The following is a 21900-nucleotide window of genomic DNA, read 5'->3' as shown; positions in this document are numbered from 1 at the left end:
ATCGTCCGACTGGGACGGCAGCTGCATCACGGACGCTGGGAGCTTAGACAGAACACACAGGAAGCCAAAATAACTGGCCAGAAACCACTACAGCCAGTAGCATCCATTAGCATTGCTGGGAGCAATCCAGGAGTCACCTATATTGCTATGGGCTATAAAGGGTTAAGGCATAACCAGGAGGGACGCTCCACTTGGTGCACAGATCGGCCCCCCCTTGGAGAGAAGCGCAGCAAACTCTGCATGCCCAGACACCTTCAACCTGCTCCTACAGGCCATCCCACACGAAACAAAACACAAAAACACTAAGGGAGTGCACACCGGCTCGGACGAGAGTCGCAGACTTCACGCAGATCCGCAGAGTTTAATGTTATGACAAGCCTGCTTACACGAGCGTCTGGTGGATACACCAAACTTAACCTTGACACATTACAGGCACGCCAGGCAGATGTTTGATGCAGAACGTCTCCAAGAATGTGACGATGTGAAGCCGTCAGCTTTCGGGGAGCAGAGGTAAACACTGTGGAGACGCAGCGGATGACTGCGGTAAAGGTGGAGAGGGCTTTGCCATTCAGGAATACCAAACATTGCACAAATTCAGAGGAATGTTAAAAGTGGTTATCACTTGGGCAAAGGTCAGATAAAGGACAGGTCCACGACTAGCCTTATCTAGGAATGCCTCCCAGAGTATCTACAGGTTCTGGCAGCAGGAAGACGGGAGGCTGGGGGTGCACACACCACAGTCACCACGGATACCAGGCTCATTACACATTGTGCAAACTGTACTGGAGAACCGAGTAGAACGTAAAAATGAACGGAAGATAAAAATGCATTTGTAACTCAAAAATGAGTTAACAGTGAAACTGAGTAGATTTGGTGGGAGGCTGGGATTTTCTGCATGGGTGTGTACAAGAAGGTACAGTTTATGTAGGGATCTGTTAGCTTTAAACTCTCAGGCACCTAAGTAGACAGCAGTAGAAGGGTGTAGAGGTCTATGTATATGAAGAGACACAGACCAATCCAAAGTCCAACTGCATCTAACCTTTGTATCTAACAAGGGGCAGTGTCAACAATAACCCAGCTGTGCTCCGGGGGGCTTGTCTGGTACCTCAATTTTGTCCGTCTTGGCATCCCCCCAGTACAGCTTGTTGGCCTCATAGTCGAGGGCCAGGCCGTTGGGCCAACCCAAGGAAGAGTTGAGCAGGACTATGCGGTCGCTGCCATCCAGGTTGGCACGCTCGATCTTGGGTTTCTCCCCCCAGTCGGTCCAGTACATGTATCTGGAGACAGAGAAAGGACAGGTGGGTATAGGGACCAGGCCAAGAAGAACTCGGCTCTGGTCTGATCCCTCAGCACCAAGGACGATTCAAGTCTGTTATGAAGTGCAGGAGTGATAGGATTACCATGGGATTAGACAAAATGCACAAGAAAGGGAATTTACATTAATCAGCCACCAGGTTCACCAGTCAATGAGTAGTAATATTTTAAAACTATTATTTATCACTAACTTATATTATAAAATGCACTCATGAGAAGCAACATAAAAACCAGAAGGAAATGGCCATGGGCACCCCAAAGCTCTGAGACCTACCCCCCCACAGGGTCCAGCACAATGGCCCGGGGCTCATCCAGGTCCTCGGAGATCAGGATCCGGCGGGACGTGCCGTTGAGTCGCGTAACCTCAATGCGGTCGGTTCCGGTGTCAGTCCAGTACAGGTTGCGGGCCACCCAATCCACAGCAATGCCGTCCGGGTGGTGGATTTCCGTGGTGACCAGCGTCTGAGCGTCGCTGCCGTCGATGAGCGAGCGCCGGATGGCTTTCACCTCGTCGTCCGTCCAATAGACGTACCCGTCCACAGGGTCGTAGTCAATGGCGATAGCGTGTCGGATGTCGTCCACTTGCAGCACGATGTCGCTGAAATCTGGCAGGTCCAGGGAAATCCGTCGTAGGTCCGTCCGGCGGGCCAACAGTAGCAGCTCCTCAGCCCCTAGGATTAAAAAACACATAGCACCCCCGCAGGCAGGCAGACATCAGTAACCTATTTCTCAAAACAAGCCCAATTTCTCAAATTAATGTATTAAAAAGCTGAGCAAATAAACATTGAAGGATAGCAATTTCAACCAAATGCAAATTCCCCCTTCACGGTCCACTCGTCAGAAACCCCAATTACCGTACACGTCATTTTTGATCAACTTAAACGCTTGGTTAAAAATGGCGTGCGTGACCAAGCTGGCCACCAAGAAGGAAAGCGTGAGGCTCCGACACACATTCAGCCATGTGCTGAATCCCCAGTCCCCACGGCCGGGTCCTCATCGTCACCGTAATCGGCAGCACGCCGAGACACATTCTCAAATTGGTTCCTGCCAAGGCGACATTGTTTAGAGAGCGGCTGCGAGTCGCACCCCCCCCCCCCATTTCATCACTGAGGCCCCATGCTGCAGGGTAATTAAGGCCGGCCACTCCTGGCCATGTTTAATAAGCATGATTCCGGCGTACGCACGCTCCAGCGATGAAGACAGCGAGCGAACCCGCGGCCGATCAGAAGTGACAGAGGGGAAGCGGTACGCTTTGGATTATGGGGACATTGATTAGGTCTCTTCCCCCAGAATTGTTCTCCCAATCCACTTCGCACCCAAAAAAGTGACAAGACATCAGCCCCCTAACCCCCAGACCACAACAAATGCCTTCAACTTACCCACCCAAGCTAAACAAATAAGGAACGTGACACTCTGCAGTTCTGATCCTCCCATGCACTGCGCCATTCATTTTTATCCCAACTGTCGATCTGATAACGGAAGGGGGGATAATTGGGCATTGTTTTATATTTGGTTTAGTTGTGAATTCTGCGGAAAGGCAGCTTAATCCCACAGCCATTCTGAATATGGCCATCCTTGTCCAGGGTCTGTTCCCCGGTGGGAAACATCTCCATACTGCTCTCCTAGCTCAGGAATGAAGCCCAGAAGAATATCATTCATTGTCAGCCAGCCTGGGAATACGACTGGAAATCCCAAACAGTTACAAACTGGAATGGAGGTCGCAGCGGTACTACAAGAGTGGAGTATGGGTGTGGGGGGGGGGGGTTTACAAGTGGATTGGATACAATGGTCTGCTGTGTCCGCAGCAGAGAAATTCTGGAAAGGGGCCTTGATGAGGTGATGGAACACTTACAAGGACGAAGCTTATCGCCAGCCTGACGCGGGACGACAGGCGTTAACGGGACAGGCAGCCAAAGGGAGAAAAAAAAACACACTGCAGGCAGTTAAAAAACGCTCAAACTTCACTGTGTTGACAGAAGTCAGCTAAGAAATGCTGCCGATGAAGCTCAGGGCTGGGGCGGCTCTTGTTCCAGTCATTGTTATTGCTACCTTTGCACACAAATCTGTGACTGGAGGGGGTCCTGACCTCATAAATCAGGCTGCGGCCTGCGAGCCCAGCAGAAAAATGTCCGCCGAAGAAGAAGGAAAAAAAAAAAAAAAAAAAAAGAGCATAAACATTCCTCAGCGGCAAGCTGACGGAGCAGGCCGAGGCCGTCACCACTAAACACACAAAGTGAGCACACCCTGGGTCGGCACGGCTTCCCGGACGTCCCGACAGGGGACAGACGCGAAGGGGCAGGGGTCCCGGCCCAAACCTCATCACCTCAATAAAACACCCCAGGCCGCAGAGACCAGTGCTGGGGGAATCCAGACATAGACGGGAAGTGACCCTGTTTTCTCAGCCGCCCCTGCGGCACTGATGGAGCCGGGGGGGGGGGGGGGGGAGGGGGGAGATGGGAGCTGGCTCGAGATCCCGCCAGTGCGCGGTCTCTTCTGCTGGCGTGCCCCCCCTCTACCCGCCACAAAATACAGGGGCCCCGAGGAACTGCACCACACCTCTCTGCCGCAGGAGTTCAACACCTGGCTCCGCCCACCTTAGAAAGGAGGCCGCTGCAATATTATTATTCAGATCTTAAATGATCCTATTTGGAAATTACAGAACAACCAGGGAGCAGAGAGAAAATGTACATTGTGCTAGCGGTAGATTTTGACAGAGAGCAAAGCCAAACACGCTAGAGAATTTTAAAAGGACCTGACACGAAGGAGGTCTACTCAGAGCACACGAGGATATGATGCTTTAGCTGCCTTGCTTGCATGTCGCTTTGGAGAAAAACAGTCTGATAAATAAATAAATGCAAAACACGAAGTAACTGCTCCCCTCTCTCAGCCTGGGATGAAAACGACAGACGGATTAGCTCCAGAAAGTGAACACAGAGGGACCCACCAGAAAACAGACGTCTTTCGGTAATTGAATTTGCAGAGGAAACAAACACTGACCGCAACACCAAACAAACATGGTGTTTGAGGTGGGGGGGGGGGGGGGAGGGCTGGAGTATTTCAGAACACAGCAGAAGGGACCAGGGAACAGGGAAGGAAGAGAGGAAGGAGCAGGCGGAGGGAGGGGCCCGGCACGGGTGGCCTAAATTAGCAGCTGGAGACGGAGAACCGCAAAGTGTGGAGTGACAAGGACAAAGGCAGCACTGCAGCATTCTGGGTATGAGAAGAATGGCAACACTACATTACCCACAAGCACCTACCGCAAGAAAGGTCACCGTGGAGGGAAACAGGGGTAAAACTCAATATAAACTCAAACATTTTATGATCACGTATGCCACAGGGCATCGTAAAACATTTGCGTCACGGGATGAAAAAAAACGCAACAGAATTGTTTTGTTTTTGCCCGTTTTTAGACTTTTTTAGATGCCAGTTTTAGATGTCTGCTTTTAGATACTTTTGAATAGCAATCCGTGTTTCTGTCCCAACGAAAACCAGCCTGAGCAAAGCAGCATTTCTCCATCTCCGGTCATTATATACTGCTGATTATTTGTGCACATCTACGGGCTGGTGGAAATACGCCCAGGCTGAGACAGGACAACATGCTTAATCTGCCTCTGTGTTGCAGACTGAAAGCTCCGGAAGCCCCCCCCTTTTCCAAAGCACTGGGTCTCACCTGGACGGCAGGTCATGCCATCTTCCTGAAGCCGAACACCGGTGGGGCAAGCACAGCTGTACAGGGGCTCCATGGGTGAGAGCAGACACAAATGCGAGCACCCGCCATTGCCCTCTGAGCAGGGGGTGTGAACTGCAGGAGGAAACAGGGAGAAATATTACCCCTTCTGACCTTCAAAAGCTATCGGACAGGCTGGGTGGTCTTTCTAAGACCTCCACCGCTCTCGTAATGGCGCAAGATGCACATAAACAATCTGTGCAAGATGAAATTCCGAATACAAAATGGAAACTTAACGTGTAAACGGGACTCAGGCCATAAATGTTTGGAACACGTCCTCTCTGCTGGATTCTAGAATAACAGCCATCCTATCCTTGGCGTAAAAAAAGAAAAGACCACACGTAACCTTGCTGACGTTTTAAGAGACTGGAGAAACCCAGGGGTTTTTAACAGTTTACGATAAGCAAACAGCTCGGCCGAAGACTGGGCTGGCATTTTGCAGTGTAAACGCTGCAGATTTCAACGTGCACATTTCTGAGGGCTTCTAGCGAACCTCCCAGCCACGCACAGGCTCTCACTGGGAATACTGGGTAGATTTTTTGTATTTTTTTCCCCCCTCTCCGTTGACACAATGACAGATTTAAGAGAGATTTGAGGAAAAATAATAATAAAAAGGGTCAGTGACAGATTTAAAGACCTTCACGGGTCACGGAAGATATGCGAGAGGAATGCCAGCAGTTCGATTCTTTGCTCGTGTGGAATTCAGCTTTTTTTTTTGGTTTCGAAAAGCTCACAATCAGCCAAACAAAACAGCATGCCATGTAACCGGGAGACCTCCCTAGCAACACTGGCCTTACAGTGCAGGTGACCGCTCCCAGTTTATAGTCTGCAGTTTGGGGAAACCTATTTCGGCAACCACGGACGTCAGAGACCTGAACTAATTCCATGAACTCTCACAGCTCAGCGTACACAAAAACCTTTCAGCCAAACATAAAATTAAAAAAGTAGAGGGTTTGGAGAAGCATGTCAAGCGTACAATCTCCCAAAATCTCAGTCACAATATAACCACACTGTAAACTCCCAAGTTTGGTAGTCGCATATAAAAAGTTCTCCATGAAGGAAAGTAAACTGCATTACAAAGGAAAACTTCTGAGAAGATCTACACTCTTCACTTCTGTCAATTCTTGCCCAGGTGACACAGCCTGAAGAGTAATGAACAGCAGAAAAAGAAGCAGGATGGGAGTTGCGATGGCTGCGGAAACGACCGGAGCACGGAGCCCACGAGTAGTTCAGCATTCCAACCCGACGTCCAGGACACCGGGAAAAGGCCAACTTTCCGAAGTTATTAAGAACTCACTTGGCAGCAGCCGGACTCTCAGCCTTTTCTGCACTGCATTGAGAAATATACAAAACACGCACACACGCGCCCACAGCCACACGCGCACACGCAGCCACAATGAGGGACATAAGCAGACACCCCATACAAACTGAATCGGGGGGGGCAGTTAGTACACAGGCATTTAGGATAAACAAATAGACTCATCACGCTTGATTTGAGCTCTATTGCATGGCTTTTAAAGTGTGAACACCATGCACTGAATAGCAGAGAGTGCCTTCCTCTGCTGCCTGATCCCACACAAACAAACTGCGCTGCCCCAAGCTGTGTAAGCAAGCCACGCCTACAACTCCTACAATTGGTTGCATTGAAATAGTGGGTGGAGCTAAACAGGAAAAAGGGTGGAGCAGAGACCCTCATACCTTGATAAAAGAATTATGTCAGAACATTAAGTAAACACATCTACAGTGGTAGCATTGCAAAATTCTGGGATTTTTTCCATTAATTCTGAAATATTAAGGTTAATTTACATGGAAAGTTTCCGGAAATTTTCTGCCCCTTTGCAATGTATGAGTAATAACTTCTATTCTCTTTGTCGTTTCCATTTTTGTTATTCTCCGACATGAGAAATACGAGTAGCAGTTGTAGTGTTTGTAAATACTCACACGTACAGACAGACACTGTGTCAAAAACAGGAGTGGACACAATATCTCACACACTGCTCTCTCAAAGACAGCCAGCCCCATGACCTGAGACTTACTGTCCGGCTGCCTCTCCTGACCAAGTACTTGGATGTCCATAGGTGAGTAGATACCACCCAGAATCTCCCGGCTCTTGTCTCCTGTGTGCTTGTTGCAGGCATGGATGGAGCGGGTTTGCCAGTCCGTCCAGTACAGAGTCTCTCCGGACAGGGTGAGGGCAAATGGATGGGTGAGAGTGCCCTCCACCACTGTCTCCCTATAAACACAAATACCAACAAAACGCAGACATCCATCAACATCAACGAGAACCGTAAAATTCTTTATGGTAGTCCCCCAGAACATTTCTTCATATACGACTTTTAACTCACATTCCAAATTAAAAAAAGCATTCATTCACACTGAAAAATTAAGACTCTCTGTATTGCCTATCATTCCAAACATGTGCTAAGAGTTTTTACTTGGAAAAGCATGGAAGTAATTTATGATCATTAGATCACTACCTGGATGTCAAACTTATTATTTGCTGAACATTTTTGGGGAAAAATACCGTAGAGTAGCCAAGTACAGACCTGAACAAAGGGGAGTTTTGGGGTTGTTAACCAGGTCTATAAGCATGCAGTTAAACCCCTCGACTTTAATATAACTTTTGTGTTTCTTCCCTGCAGAGGAAATTAAACAAATCAGGCTGTCAGAAAATCAATGTGGCAGCATCTGTTTCGGCCATTACACTTTCCCCCATGATGAAGGCAGTTTGGGCCTTATTAACGACCCAGAAGCGGACAGCCTATCAATGGGCATGCAAGGCCGCCTGTCCAATGAGCGTGCAAGAATGCAAATGGGGGGGGGGGGAGTGAACATGGGATCACTATCAACCAGATGCATCCCACCAAGGGGAGATGTCTCGCCATCTCAAAGTCTGCCTTGTTAGTGAATGAGGGACGGGGGCATCAGGAGTGGGAAAAAAATGAAATTAATTGCAACCAGACTTCACAGCAGTTTTCACATTTCCCATTTCACTGCACCTCTGCCCGGCTGAGTTCATGAAAAAATATACTATTGGATTCGTGGGGTGGGGGGACGCCGGCTGTGCCAAAGACGGGGGCTTTTTATGTGGTAACAATAAGGCTTTCATATATTCTCAGCGGTCTTCTCACGTTCTCTACTCGTGGGATAATTTGGCATGAAGTTTATTGGAAAACCCTCTGGTACATTGACTCTACACCCTAAACTTTCTTGTCTCGATCGACCAATTCTGCAACCACTCTCGCAGAAAAACAAAAGGTATGTAGAAATGGGAACTGGAGACTGGGACAGGAATTCCACTGTGCAATCCCAGAAGGTGTAGGGTTACACAAAAAAAATGGAGGTCATCGATTTTAGGTTTATGAAGGAGGACATTTCGCGCGGACATCGATAAGCAAACCTACATTTTGGAGCGATACCAAAGCACACAGGAACACAATGGATCACAGCTGATGGAGATCTTAAAATAAACGATAGAAGGCAGCGGAGGAGATGTGGACAGACAAAGACTGACCGTGAGGAGCCATCCAGGTCGGCCCGGTGGATGAAGCTGAGCTTGGCGTCGGCCCAGTAGAGCTTCTGCTCTTCTAGGTCGATAGTCAGGCCATTGGGCCAGTAGATGTCTGTGTCTATGATGACCTTCCTGCTGCTACCATCCATACCAGCCCGCTCAATCCGAGGCTCCTCCCCCCAGTCGGTCCAGTACATGTACCTAAAAAATGTGGGGGGGGGGGGGGGGGGTAAATTATAAAAATCAGGGTCCTACTTGCACTCATGGGAGTTTTACTTAAACAAAGATGTTCTGATGGCAGAACGAAAAATAACTGATTCAGAGAGATAACCAATCAGATTGCAGAGGAGGTGTGTCCATGCAACTAGAGAAGGCATGACCAACCAATCAGATATCTTGGTCCCACCTCCTTTAGCTGCTCGGGCCCACCTCCTCTGTTATCTGATTTTTCATTATGCCCTCAGAATACTAAGTAAAACTGTAAGTAAAACTCCCATGAGCCCTAAAATCTCAACGTGCCAAGCAGGGATTAAAACATGCATCAAAAACAAGTTAACTGCATCAAACAGTGGTAGGAGCCATTGTAAGTCGAGCACAGGACGCATGAGGGAGAAGACGAAGTAGCTTTACGGCAGCGGAGCCAGCGATGAAATTCGAGATCCTATCATTGAAAGAGAGAGAGAAGAACGAGTGATGTTCACGCCTCCATCATAATACCAGGCAGGGACGTACACACACAGCCAGACCACATCCTAATAAGCCCATGTACTAAACTATCACCATCGCAAGGGAAGTGCCCCCCCCCCCCACCCACCAGCATGTCGAGAAAAGACGCCACGTCAACTAGACTAAACATGTGGTGCCCTTTCAGAACAGACACGGCACTCTTATCTGCACAGTGTTTGTAGGGCTTGTCTTTCTTCAAATACCCCCCCCCCAGAGAAAATAATAACCAACCATGGGACCAGATATAAATCAGCTCCTTTGGCTCGTCTCCAAGGCCTCCTTTTGTGAAGAACGCCAGCAGCCACCTCGACGTGCGGTGGGATCTGCAGGCTAAGCTACACATGCTAATCCCACCCCCTTCACTGATCACTTTGGAGGTGTGAGGGTGGGGGGGGGGGGGGTGAGGGCAGCCCACTGTTCTGTTGGCCTCTGGAGGTCTGTGTACGGTGTTACCACAACACTACAGTGGGGGGGGGGTAATTCCAAATGCAAGTGAACAGTAATTTACAGTTGGAATCATACTGGAACCACAACAGAACATGAGGTATTCACACCATAATCAGAACCAGGACAGGATTACATTCACACTGTACTCCACTGTGGAATTTTCCTTGGCGAGTTTGGCTTTGTTTTATATCAGAGGTGGCCAATCTTATCTGTTAAAAGGGCCGGATTTTGCTGCAGCTCCCTAATTAGAGGACTGATTGGCTGAAGAGTCCTCACGCCTGGGTTTGAACAGCTGCCCTAAAGGTCATCCCCAAAACCTGGTGTGTGAAGCTTCAATGCACCCGACAGTGAAGGAGAGGTGAGGGGACAACTGTGACATAAGCATCAGTTGGCAGTGACACACCAATGATGATGATCACCAGCACCTTATTACCAATCACCAGTGGTGAACATTTCAGGTCCAGAAAGTAAAAATCCAGACCAAGATTTTGTTCCAACCAACAAGTTGAGTACTCTGTAACTGCGACTCTTTATACTCATCTGGTTGGTTGAAACAAAATCTTGGTTTGGATTAGTACTTTCTGGACCTGAAATGTCCACCATACAAGTCAGACTTCCATTTCCTGCTCATCTGTACCTAGATCCTGATGCCTCCATAGCCCTTTCCATGATCCATGAAGCCTACCATGATTTTTGTTTGACTCGTCTCCTCTCCTGTCTCACAAATAAAAGATCCCATTCTTTCTGTGTCACTCCCCATTTGTAACATCCAGCCTATTGAGACAGGCTCGTTTCAGCAAAACTGCCATCAAGCGACATGATTCCAGAGGGAGGGAAATTTATCAAACTCTCTGACGACACCAAGCAGAATTAAGTTGAGTTTGGGCAAATAGACTGGGGTTATGAGTATGAGCTGTGGTATGGTGACAAAACAAATCATAAAACATTTGTGTATATGGGGCGGCATGGTGGTGCAGTGGTTAGCACTGTTGCCTCACACCTCTGGGACCCGGGTTCGAGTCTCCACCTGGGTCACATGTGTGCGGAGTTTGCATGTTCTCCCCATGTTGTCGTGAGGTTTCCTCCGGGTACTCCGGTTTCCCCCCACAGTCCAAAAACATGTTGAGGCTAATTGGAGTTGCTAAATTGCCCATAGGAATGCGCGTGTGAGTGAATGGTGTGTGAGTGTGCCCTGCGATGGGTTGGCCCCCCATCCTGGGTTGTTCCCAGCCTCGTGCCCATTGCTTCTGGGATAGGCGCCGGACCCCCCCTGACCCAGTAGGATAAGCGGTTTGGAAAATGGATGGATGGATGGATTTATGCATATACAATTCCAAGCAGGAGAGTAAACACTGCATCCAAAAAATATAAAAAATAACAATTGAATGTGGTTCAGCAAATAATTCACCATTTAATGTGTCTGTTATTCATCCACGTAACTATAACAGGACTTGTATGGACTGAATATTTTTTTACAATCATATTATTCATAAATCATTTAATTGCACAGTGTTCAAGTCGAGGAAATGAGCCTGAAAACAGTCTAATGGAGACTCTGGTCCTGGTATGAAGCGGTGGACGACCCTTCAATCCGTCACACAGAAGCTGCTAACGGAAAAACAACCCTTCACGGTATGTTCTGGAAAAGCTGAACAATGGAGAAAAAAAAAACACTGCAAGAGTGCAGATGGGCAGCGTCTCCTTGGAACAGGCAAAGTGTGACGACCAACCCCCCCCCCCCCCCAAGTCTACGGCTTCCTGCCACATTTATCTCAATTATGGGCCTTCTCTCTGAACCCACTTTCATTTAACACTGCCTGGAAGACGGCCGGTGACAGCGAAGCGGAGAGCGGCGGCTTCAGGGCTTAGGGATTAAACAAACACAGCTAAACGGAAACGCCGGGGAGATCAGGGCACGTCAAGGCTGGTGCCGAGACCCAGATTCAGGGTGATGAGGAAACGCAGCCAAATGCTCTTTTCATGAACTACCCATTGTTTCAGCCCAGACGTGTGATTCAGTGGAACGATGCAATCAAATGCTGAGTTTACAACTTTTAAGAAACAGTACATTTATTTGTTGCAAATGAAAAACCCCCAAAGGGGACAAAAATTAAAGAAAACATATTATAAATAACAAAACACCAATAATATTAATAAATACAACTACTTCTACTAATAATATTACATCCATCCATCTTTTATATCCGCTTGTCCAGTGCAGGGTCGAGAGGATCCAGAATCTATCCCGGATTTACAAGCACAAGACACGGAATATTCAGTAATGGAGCCTAACTGTCATCATCATTGCTATTCTTATTATTGGTATTGTTGTTTTTCATAATTATAATCTGCTGTGGAAGCTTCTTGGCTTCATTATAAAGTCATATTGTCAGATCACTGATCCACACACAGTAACTGCTTTTACAAACTGGGCAGCGACCGATGAGCGGCCCCCAGTGTAAACAGGCTGGGGTTCAGTACTGCTGTCGGGAGGGAGGGGAGCAGGAGAGGTAGCACATCTTCTCCTCTATGGGAGAAATGTGAAACAGAGGGGAGAAAAACAGGCCGGAAGATGAATGGGACAAAGCTCATACCTGGAGCTCGGCGCCTAGTGGAGAGCTAGCGAGGGCTGCCAGTGGGGCGAGAGGGGGGGGCGAAAGTCTACAGCTCTGAGGAGCTGGATGTTGGACGGGGAATTCAGCGCCAGAGCTCTCCACCAGGCAGGATTACAGAGAGCTTCGAGGAGAGCATGCCGCCCTGATAGCTGCCAGTTACCTTTCTCATCTCGGCGCTCGACGTCTTGGAAGCAGAATATAGGAATTCACTTCCATCTCAAAGAAGTCGGGGCACTTTTCACAAGACACTGCTCATTTTTGCGATCATAAATCATTAACTCTTTTTTTCGGTAGCTGGAAGTAATTTAAAAACAATAGCTGGGAAGGAGACAATGACCGTGGGGGTGGCCGAGGGGAGAGGGAAAGCTGTGGGGCCCTCGTTTACAAAAGGCTGAGCTGCCACCCACCGGCTCCCTGTGCTGTGGGGACTAACGTGCGGACGGGCTACCGTTGACGGAAATATGGTGGGGGGAGGGGGTCACCCTCCATTGGAACCTTTCGTATTGGGGGGAATAAAGGGGGAATGCAGTTTAATTTCATTACAGAGGATATCAAACAATCCAGTCGCCAGGGGCCTACTTTTCTTTGGGAACCCAGAGAACACACGTGGGGTAGGTTTTCACCCCGGCGATCGCGTGCCATGGTATCGTGCGTAAATCTAAACATATGCTCTTACACTAGAAGCACCTATGGAAAAAACATATCACTGCGGGACCGGATTTTAAAGAGTTTATTCCCAAAAAAAAAAGTGAGACGGACTCAGTAACCCGATCCCCACGCGGGGTTCTGGATGCCAGCCAGCAGCCTCCCCCTGCCTGCCCCACGTTGAGCGCGTTGGTAACACCAAGGCGAAAACTTGTGCAAGTGTACAAGTCATTTTTTCCCCAAAGTTCATGGAGCTTGCAGGAAACCCGTAAGTTTGAAGACCATGAAGGGAAGAAGTGTATCAGGTGCCCGAAGCTTATATTTCCCATGAAATTTTCTGCAAGTTACTAAGGGTGGTTACATGGCCACATAACAATAAAAATATTATACTGAGGGCTCCCCAACATTGAAATGGGAAGGGGGGGGTCGTATCCCAACATCTGGAAGCTTAACAATAGGAAACGGATGCAGCTGAAGACCTTGCCAACCCCCTATCGTAGGGGACAGGTCACAGATAGCACGGCGTGTGCGGTGACCCCCAGGCGACCCTGGGAAGGAAACGGCTGCCTTAGGCGTGTCACTCACCGGTGGGCAGGGTTCAGAGCAATGGCCCGTGGTTGGTCCAGGTCCTGCCAGAACAGCACCTTGCGGAAGGTGCCATCCAGGTTGGCCACCTCGATGCGATTGGTCTCCGAGTCGGTCCAGTACAACTTGAGGCCGAGCCAGTCGCAGGCGAGACCGTCGGGAGAGTCCAGGCCTGACACCACCACCGTCTGCCCCATTCCCAGTGTGGCCTCCTTCACAGCTACCAGGGAGAGAGACCCAGAACCATTCACAAACTAAAAGCAGTGCCAAAAACTACTCATCCAGTTTAGGATCCAAGCCAGGTGATCGGTTTGAAACCAGGACCAGAGGCGGAACTAGAGGCAGGGCCTCACCATTGCTGGACTGATTGTAGTGTGTCTGCTTGATGGCTTCCTCGCTGACGTCGGTCCAGAAGATGAGGCCTTCGGAGTAGAGGAAGTCCACGGCGGCTGCATCCTCGAGGCCAGCCACCACCACCGCCGACTCAGGCCGGCCAACCGCCGCGTCCACGAGCCTCACATCACGCCGGTTTGCAAACAACAGCAGAGGCAGTCCTGTGGGAGTGATGGCGGGGGAAGAGGGTGATCAAAATAGATCCAGGAATCAGGAGATGTCTGGCAACACCCGGCTCTTCCCGAGTCATGCGTCTTTTGAAATTAGTTCAAGCTAAACTCTACCCGCTGCACGTTGCTCAACGTCCTGTTACAGACTCACCTGCCCATCAACGCGAGGAACAAATTCACCTATTTCAAGCAAGCTGTTCAGACTGTTAATGCCTGAACGATTTTAAAGATTGCAATGCCTAATGGGTCAGTTTTTTCCTAGCCATGCTGACCGGTTCAGAGGTTTCTCTCTAAACCTGCGATGGCACAACCCTTAATGTTAGGGGATGGGGACATCCTTCCAATAGCATGTGCCGGTTAATTAGAAAAAAGTCAAGACACTGGATGCTGTGAGCTTTGGCGGATCAGCATGCCACCCTGCCTGGCACTGTAATGTAGGTGGCAAGTTGGCACTGTGCTACCTGGACAGTACAACTGAGATACACATCTTAAAATTTAGCTGCAACCGAGGCGCACAGTGGTTAAGAATTTTTGCACTCATAACCTGAAGGTTGTTAGTTCAAGTCCCAGTCATTCTCAAAGAGCCATAAACAATCGAGAACATGCCATGAAAAAACTCAACCAAATAAATGGGGGAAAAACTGTTTGAATAGCTGCCAAGAAAGCAACATATAAACTACTGCTGCTGTTCATCAACTCTATGTTTCCACAACATAATTTAATCCATAAGTTTTCAATAAACACTTCATCAATCGGATTAACACCGACTAGCAGTCTATCAGGGAAGTACAGAATTAAATCTCACTGAAATATCACTGACAGGAGATGTGATGCGACAAAGCCACCCACTAAGCCTCGCTAATGCTCAACTTAAATGTCAGAAACAAACCTGAACATGAATAAGGGGCAGAGAACCGGAGGGCTTACGGAACCTGCTATTTCAGAAGGCTGGGCCAGTCTGATTTGAATGGCGGTTCTCCAAAGACCAGAACCACACCTGCCTAGTAGGCACTGGATAACACAGGTGCTTCCTCAACTGGACTCAAACCAAAACTAACCACAGGCTGCCTTCAACCCCACACAAAGACGCCTGCAAGTCAGCCACCCGTTGGGATGCGCTGTGGGGCACGTGAACCAAGACAAGCTGTAAACAAATTAGACACATCAAACAGATCACGCCCAACCACCCGCTGAATGTTCCCTGCCCCCCAGGAATGGAGGGAAAAGAGGAATACCTCCTTACAAGGCTAAAGTGTGGGACATACTTTTGCCGTCTCACACTGATAATTCAGGATCTTCTACCCTCAGACCATCAGATTACTTGACACTAACTGACAGTTGCGATTAAAATTTTGCTGTCTGCTCCTGCGTCCTGCATTTTTCGGAGTTGTGTTGCACGTATCTTGTTTTCCTTTTCTCTCATTACCTGTATAACTTATTACCCGTGTAATTTTACTGTTCCATGTTTATCGTATATTTATTATACTGTAACTCTGTCTTACTGCTTTTTGTTATTCTTAATATGGCGGAGTTGACCACCTTGCATTTCAATGCAGGTTACAGACTGCAAACCTCGCATGTGATAAATAAAACCCTTGGATCCTTGAATCTTCACCCCAGACCTGAATCATGCCATGTGCATGAGGTGGGGCAGCTGATCTCTGAAACATCCCAAAGGAGATCCCTGAAGACGCTGATGAACCCAAACTCCACGCCAAGGAGGACAGTCTGGATCGCAAACACGAAACATATATCAATGCATCACAATAAAAGTTTTTAAAATCATTTTTATGAATACATGCGCCCAATTTCAAGCAATTTCAATGCTTAAACAAACTAAAAAGTTTGAGATTTTGAGAAATGGTTGCTCTACACTTAGATAACCTAAGCAAACATTGCAAAATACTGCTACATAAAAGCCTTTTGAGACGAAGGTTAAATTAACAGACAAAACTCTGCAGCAATATTGATTTAAACCCTTTAAAGTCAGAGCATATTACGAATTCATGCTGGGTGAACAGAGGGAAAGCCATCCCACGATTCTGTAACTGTTCTTGACTTAAGAAAAACAACAGACAGTATCAGTGGGTTTTGTTTTCTTGTGTCTTGCTTGTATTGGAACTCACTGAGCCATCATTCATCACTTGCAGCTAAACAGAGATGGAGAAGTTAGAGTTGAGGGGTTGGAGGGAGAGTCTGTGGCTGGCCAAAGGCAATGAGAAAGTGCAGGTTTAAGGAGCAGAGAGCGAGTGCCAATCGCCTCCTGCAAAGATTGTGACCCCCCCCCAAGCACCTGAGTGGATGTCTAACCTGCAGATGGGATTAATGAAGCAGAGTGTCTTCTTGGCAGAATGATGAAGCAGCGCAAGCCCAGTCATCCTAAGCAAACGGCCTACAGGAGCAGCCTGGACCACCCACCTAGACCTGGAGATCATCCGAAACCAACGTCCATGTCATGTCACGAGAGGAAGAGCCTCATTGCCCACAAGCAAACAGGCTTGGACACACACACACACACACACACACAACTTCACGGATATGGATTTTTGAATTATCACCAGGGGTATAAGCCCGTTTTGCAAAACTGCCATTATTTTCACTACCCAAAACACAAACAGAACCCAAATCAAGCACTGACAGCGAGTTCCAATTAGCCCCAAAACCCCTGATCTACAGTCTATCGTTGCTTTATTCCATCCCTTACCAATTTCTCCTAGTGTGATTAAGCTTCCCAATCTCTTACTGCCCCGGGGTCTCCGAGCACCAGAAAACTCCCCTCTTCTGTCTCTGGTCCCAAACTCACAAACCCCAATGACAGGCTTCACTGTAACCCAAAGGTGGTGCAGATGTGGCTCCAGTGGCCACCGAAACACAGAAATCTTGAGGTTTTCGTCTAATCCTTCTACCCCTCTGCAAGTAGAGGGCAGATTTCTCTGCAAGTAGAGGAAGATCCTGCTTCTATTTCAAGCATGTTTCGCCTCACCCCGTGAAAGATGACGACACATTAGCCTTGACTTGCCTATAATTGGGTTTTGTTTCTTCCTGTGGTTGAGTAAAGGAACGGTGCTGGTTTTTGGTGTACCAAAGAGGGACAATGTGGTATGTACTCAAGCGAATGGCAGTTGTATAGGAACGAGATCTCTGGTGTTGTTTTATTCAACAATTCATACAGTAGAAAAGCCTCCAGAATGAACAAGTGAAGGACAACTCAAAGCAAGGCAGCATGAAGTTCCACACGGTACCAGAACACGAGCACCAAAACCTGCAGAAACCCAGGGCATTTTTACACAGGCAGTCAGTCAGCCGACAGCTCCGAACACCAAGAAATGCTTTCAGCTGTGCCACCAGCAAGGACCTCTCCGGCGTCGTCTGCGGTCAGCTCATGTGACCCATTTGAACCATTGTCTGTTACCGGCTTTTCCAGTCCCATAAAGGGAGAGAAAAAACGGGGAGCACCTGGACAAGGAGGACGGGCACAAAGAAACAGCTGAGGGGCCCAAGGTTGTCACCCAGAGGAACACCTCCCCCCTTAGAGGGAGATAGGGTGGGCTGTAGGTATTGTTTGTTGCTGTGTGTCTTTAGGGATGACGGGCTCTGCAAATGCAGGAAGTGTTTTGGAGGGTAAAGCCAAACAGCCAAGCATGAGGTGTGACCTGTCGGAAGCCCTTGTCTTGTTTTGGTTCAGTTTCAAATCACCAGCATTCTCCTCCTCCTTTTTTTTGCATCTTATCAGTCCTGTTCTCAGTGATGCATAGTGTCTGTGGGTGCAGGGAGGGAAACACCTACAAGACGGGCGCCTGGAACACACCCCCCCCCCCCCCAGGCTGCCCCCACCATCTCATCTGCCGCCTCCCATTCTTCCCTTCCCATCAGAGAAAAGACAGCTCACATTTCAAAAACCAGCTTTGGAAGATTTGTATTATTTTTCCAAATACGCACCCCCCCCCCCCCAAATACCCAAAAACAATTATATTATAAAACTGAATAGAGAAAGGCAAAGAATTAATAATAATGAGTGATACTCTCTGCCATGGTTTGACAACGTTGACAGTTCAGGAAAAGTCAGGAGCCCAGAGGTATTTTTCTAAATTATATTAGAAATCTCAAAATCTCCAACGGCATTAAAATAAAAGCGAATAAATCAAATATTACTGTCATGTAAACACTGTTCTGACCACAGTGCAGTTGCACTGTCCTTATTATTAAAAAAAGAAAAAAAAAAAAGAAAAAAAAAAAAACTTTGTTTGGACCCTTGCAGGAAATTTTAACCGATTTGCCACATCATTTTCCATTGCCTCTAAATCACAAGACCATGTCACCGCATTGTCCGCAAAATCCAGATATTTACCAAGGTCATTAAAAACAAAAGAAAAACGGCTGAGAAAAATTCAGTTGTGCACCTTAGCCTGTAAACAAAGGGAAGAAAAGCAGAGCCTGGGCCACTTTGAGTTTGGAAATAAAAACGCAAACAGGCCTTTATGCAGAAGAGTGATGAGCTTTGTGTATTCAACCCTGGCCCTTTCACTGCTCGCCTATTCACATGCCAAAGCAGAGCTAATCAAGAACTTTAATTCCCACATTAACATAACAGGGAAAAGAGTGACTTCTCTTGACAAGTGTTTAAAGGAAACTGAATTTTGAGCAGCCCTCTGAAAAATAAACTAATACCAGTAAAAAATGAGTAGAACAATTAAAATGATTGTCAGTCATTGTAATATCGCTAGCAGTAGTTCTGATGGTCTTGAATTTTGCTACACAGTCCTTGTGTAATGCTTCGAAAGTCACCCATGTTACAATATGCTTAGTGTCATTAAACGGTGACCGCATAGTTAAATGGGAATGTTTAAGGGAGAGAGTGGAAAGACCCACGCAAGCGAGGAGACCCGGAGACGAAACGGGATCTTGGCTTCATAAAAACGCCGATCAGACTTCCTGGTAAGAGGCGGACACACCGGCAACCTTTGCTCACCTCGCTACCTTCTCGCAGAGCTCACCGCTTACACTGAAAGCTCCATCCCTCACAGGAACTTTGAAGTCATTTTTCAAACTGCATCGATGTTTAGCACTTTTACGGTTTAAACTAATCCCTGACATTATGTGGATGACACTGTTGAATCCCACCCCTCTCTCTATGTCCAGAGTTGGCGCATTCTGCCTGTGTTACACGGGTTACCTCCAGGTACCCTGGTATCCTCTCACAGCTCAGCGAGATGTATTTACACCAGTTAGCCCATTCAAAATTGCCAATACAGTACATACACATGCTCAGCAATGAACTCTGCATTCTGTCCCTGGTGTCCCCTACCCTCATGCCCTGTGCTGTCCGAAACCCTGCACAACCCTGGCCAGGAAAAGTAGCTAGAAGGATCTAGCAATATTCATAGCTGAATCAATGGCTGTACACACAGCGCTGTACAGCTGCACTGTTAACACAGACAGACACCTCCAGAAAGACCCAGACTTAATGGCTACAGCTCACCTTCATTTCACAACAGCAGGCACTCGCCTCACGGTCTCCCCCTCCCCCTCCAGTGCATGACACTTTTACACCATGCAAGACGTACAAAAAGGTGAAGTCAGGTGCTGCTATGCATCCCCCCGCCCCAGCCCCCTCCATAAATCACGGTATTCATGCTTGTCTGTGTGTATGTGAAGCCGACAAGCCTAAACCCGAGTGTTAATTTAGAGTGCTTGCAGAAGCTTTGAATAAGCCCCCGTAACTGAAGGCGCCTTCATACAGAACAACGAAGAAACAACAGATCAAAGACTATTAGAGCAATAAGAAGCCTTTCGTGGACAACTTACTGAAGCAACTGTTCTGAACAAACCAACACGTACCACCCTAAATTACTGATCTGTTTTCAAACAACTACATTTTTTTTATTACAGTGTTACATCAAATCAACATCTTGACAAATGCTGAGTAGCTTAAAAGAATCTCTAGATATATTTTTTCCCCGATCGCCGTGGCATTGTAACTTTACGTACCTAATTTACATTGCAAACCAATTTAGCAACGTTTAGCTAATTTCATTATATATATATTTTTTTTTCTAATTCAGTCAACTGGCCCTAATCGTTATGTATCAAGAACCCAGAGATCTATCGTAAACTTGAGGCCCCAATAAAAAGCAGAGAAATGTTCTCTTGGGTTTCCGTAAGAATCACCGATACACTACATTTAGAGACGAACATTTACATTTCTGAGATCTACAGTAATCGGTAAACGTACACGATCCGACAGCTAAGGCACAAAACACATGGGAAAAGAAGTATCAGACCAGAAAAAACTAATTACAAAAATAACAGCTTTGCTCAGTGTATAACATACTTTACTTTAGGTAACTGACGTGCAAAAAATCTTCCATCGAATTAAGACAAGAAACTTCCACGCGACTTTGAGCGACAATCACTTCTCCAGGTCCGCCACAGTTCCGAAAAGCAAAAAAGGCATTTAACTTACCGTCAACTACAAAGACCAGACCACTGTACACTAATATTCTTGCAAGTATACACTCCATTGCAGGCGTCCGGAGCTTCATGCTCTCTCACTCTGGCTCCATTTTCAAGTTACTACAGTTTTTTGTATTAAATAAAAAGAGGGGGAGAGAGAGAACGTTTGTATCCGAGAGAGCAAGTCAGCTTGCTTCTTGGTGTAAGGTTCTGCCGCTACTTTTCTGCGATCAGCCTACATGCTGAGCACAAACCAGCAAAGCGTCTGACAGCGGAAACAGGCTGACGTCACCGCATACGGTCCCCGGCGGCCGGCCATCCACGTTTAAAGTAAATACTATCAATTTTCTAAATGCATCGATCTAATATAAATTCAAGTCCCCGTCTGAGCACTTACGCAGAATTTATACCTGAGTTAGCCCTACACAGTCTTACGTCAATGTTTTATATGTAATGCTTGTTTTTCTAATAGAGTAATGTATTACTAAGACCTGTGCCAAGACATGAAACTATAGGCTACAAATCATTCACAATGTCTTGAAGTTGCGAATTACGAATCACAGTGTTATGATTGTTTTGGAAGTCAATATTTAACAGAAACGTGTTTGGTCAGAATGTACAATAAATGCATAACCGTGCATCAGGACAGGAACCTAGTAAACGTTTCGTTCCTGTTGGCTTGAGCTCTGGTGCCGTTTTTTTTTTTAATCAATTGTTATACTTTCTTGGGATATTACGAAGCAGGTTGTTATAACCTTATTTTATTAGCACTTATTTTAATTTAAATTAATTTTAGAACAGAAAGGGCAAATAAAGGAGTTTATAATGCACGGAATAGACTTTTGTCATATCTGTAAGTAAGCACCTAAGAGCGGTGAGTTGCTCAGCACGTTAAGTCTCTTTTTAGGCGTGACCGGATGATCCCCGGTTCAAACATCAGCATCGGCAGAAAAGACAGATGTCCGTGAGCGAGGTCCTTAACCCCCAGCTCCAGGGGTGCTGCACGCTGGCCGACCCTGCGTTCTGACCCCGGGCTATAGAGAGCAGAATGGGGTAGGCAAAGAGAAGACTTCCAGTGTACTTGTATTTGTGCAAATGGCAAATAAAGTATTTATTTGTTTTAAAGGAGTACAGCATTCTGGTAATAATGAAGGAACGGTGTGATGCCCCTGAGGGACTGGGAAACGTAATTTACCCAGGATTATACATGAGTACAAAAATTTAAACAAGGCTGTGGAATCTTGCGAGTAAAGACTGGCGTTAATTCCTCCGTTGCTGAAGCTTCGCAAAATTACTTTGCATATTTTTATAAGT

The 21900-nt window shown here is 47.1% G+C and overlaps 1 protein-coding gene across 1 annotated transcript in view; it reads right to left on the bottom strand.

The window, feature by feature from the left end:
• lrp5 (low density lipoprotein receptor-related protein 5) overlaps window positions 1-20933 on the bottom strand; it is a 46640-nt gene extending 25707 nt beyond the window's left edge. Inside the window, 8 exon segments of the mRNA XM_048973314.1 lie at window positions 1106-1277; window positions 1589-1985; window positions 4985-5116; window positions 7078-7274; window positions 8556-8753; window positions 13571-13790; window positions 13924-14124; window positions 20597-20933. Coding sequence (XP_048829271.1) covers window positions 1106-1277; window positions 1589-1985; window positions 4985-5116; window positions 7078-7274; window positions 8556-8753; window positions 13571-13790; window positions 13924-14124; window positions 20597-20675 — 1596 coding nt within the window. The 5' untranslated portion in view covers window positions 20676-20933.
• Between the last annotated feature and the right edge of the window lie 967 nt (window positions 20934-21900).

Source organism: Brienomyrus brachyistius, chromosome 13 (genome assembly GCF_023856365.1).
Source record: "Brienomyrus brachyistius isolate T26 chromosome 13, BBRACH_0.4, whole genome shotgun sequence".
NCBI classification, from domain to species: domain Eukaryota; kingdom Metazoa; phylum Chordata; class Actinopteri; order Osteoglossiformes; family Mormyridae; genus Brienomyrus; species Brienomyrus brachyistius.
The sequence above is the reverse complement of the archived record's forward strand: the minus strand, read 5'-3'. Positions and strand labels throughout refer to the sequence as shown.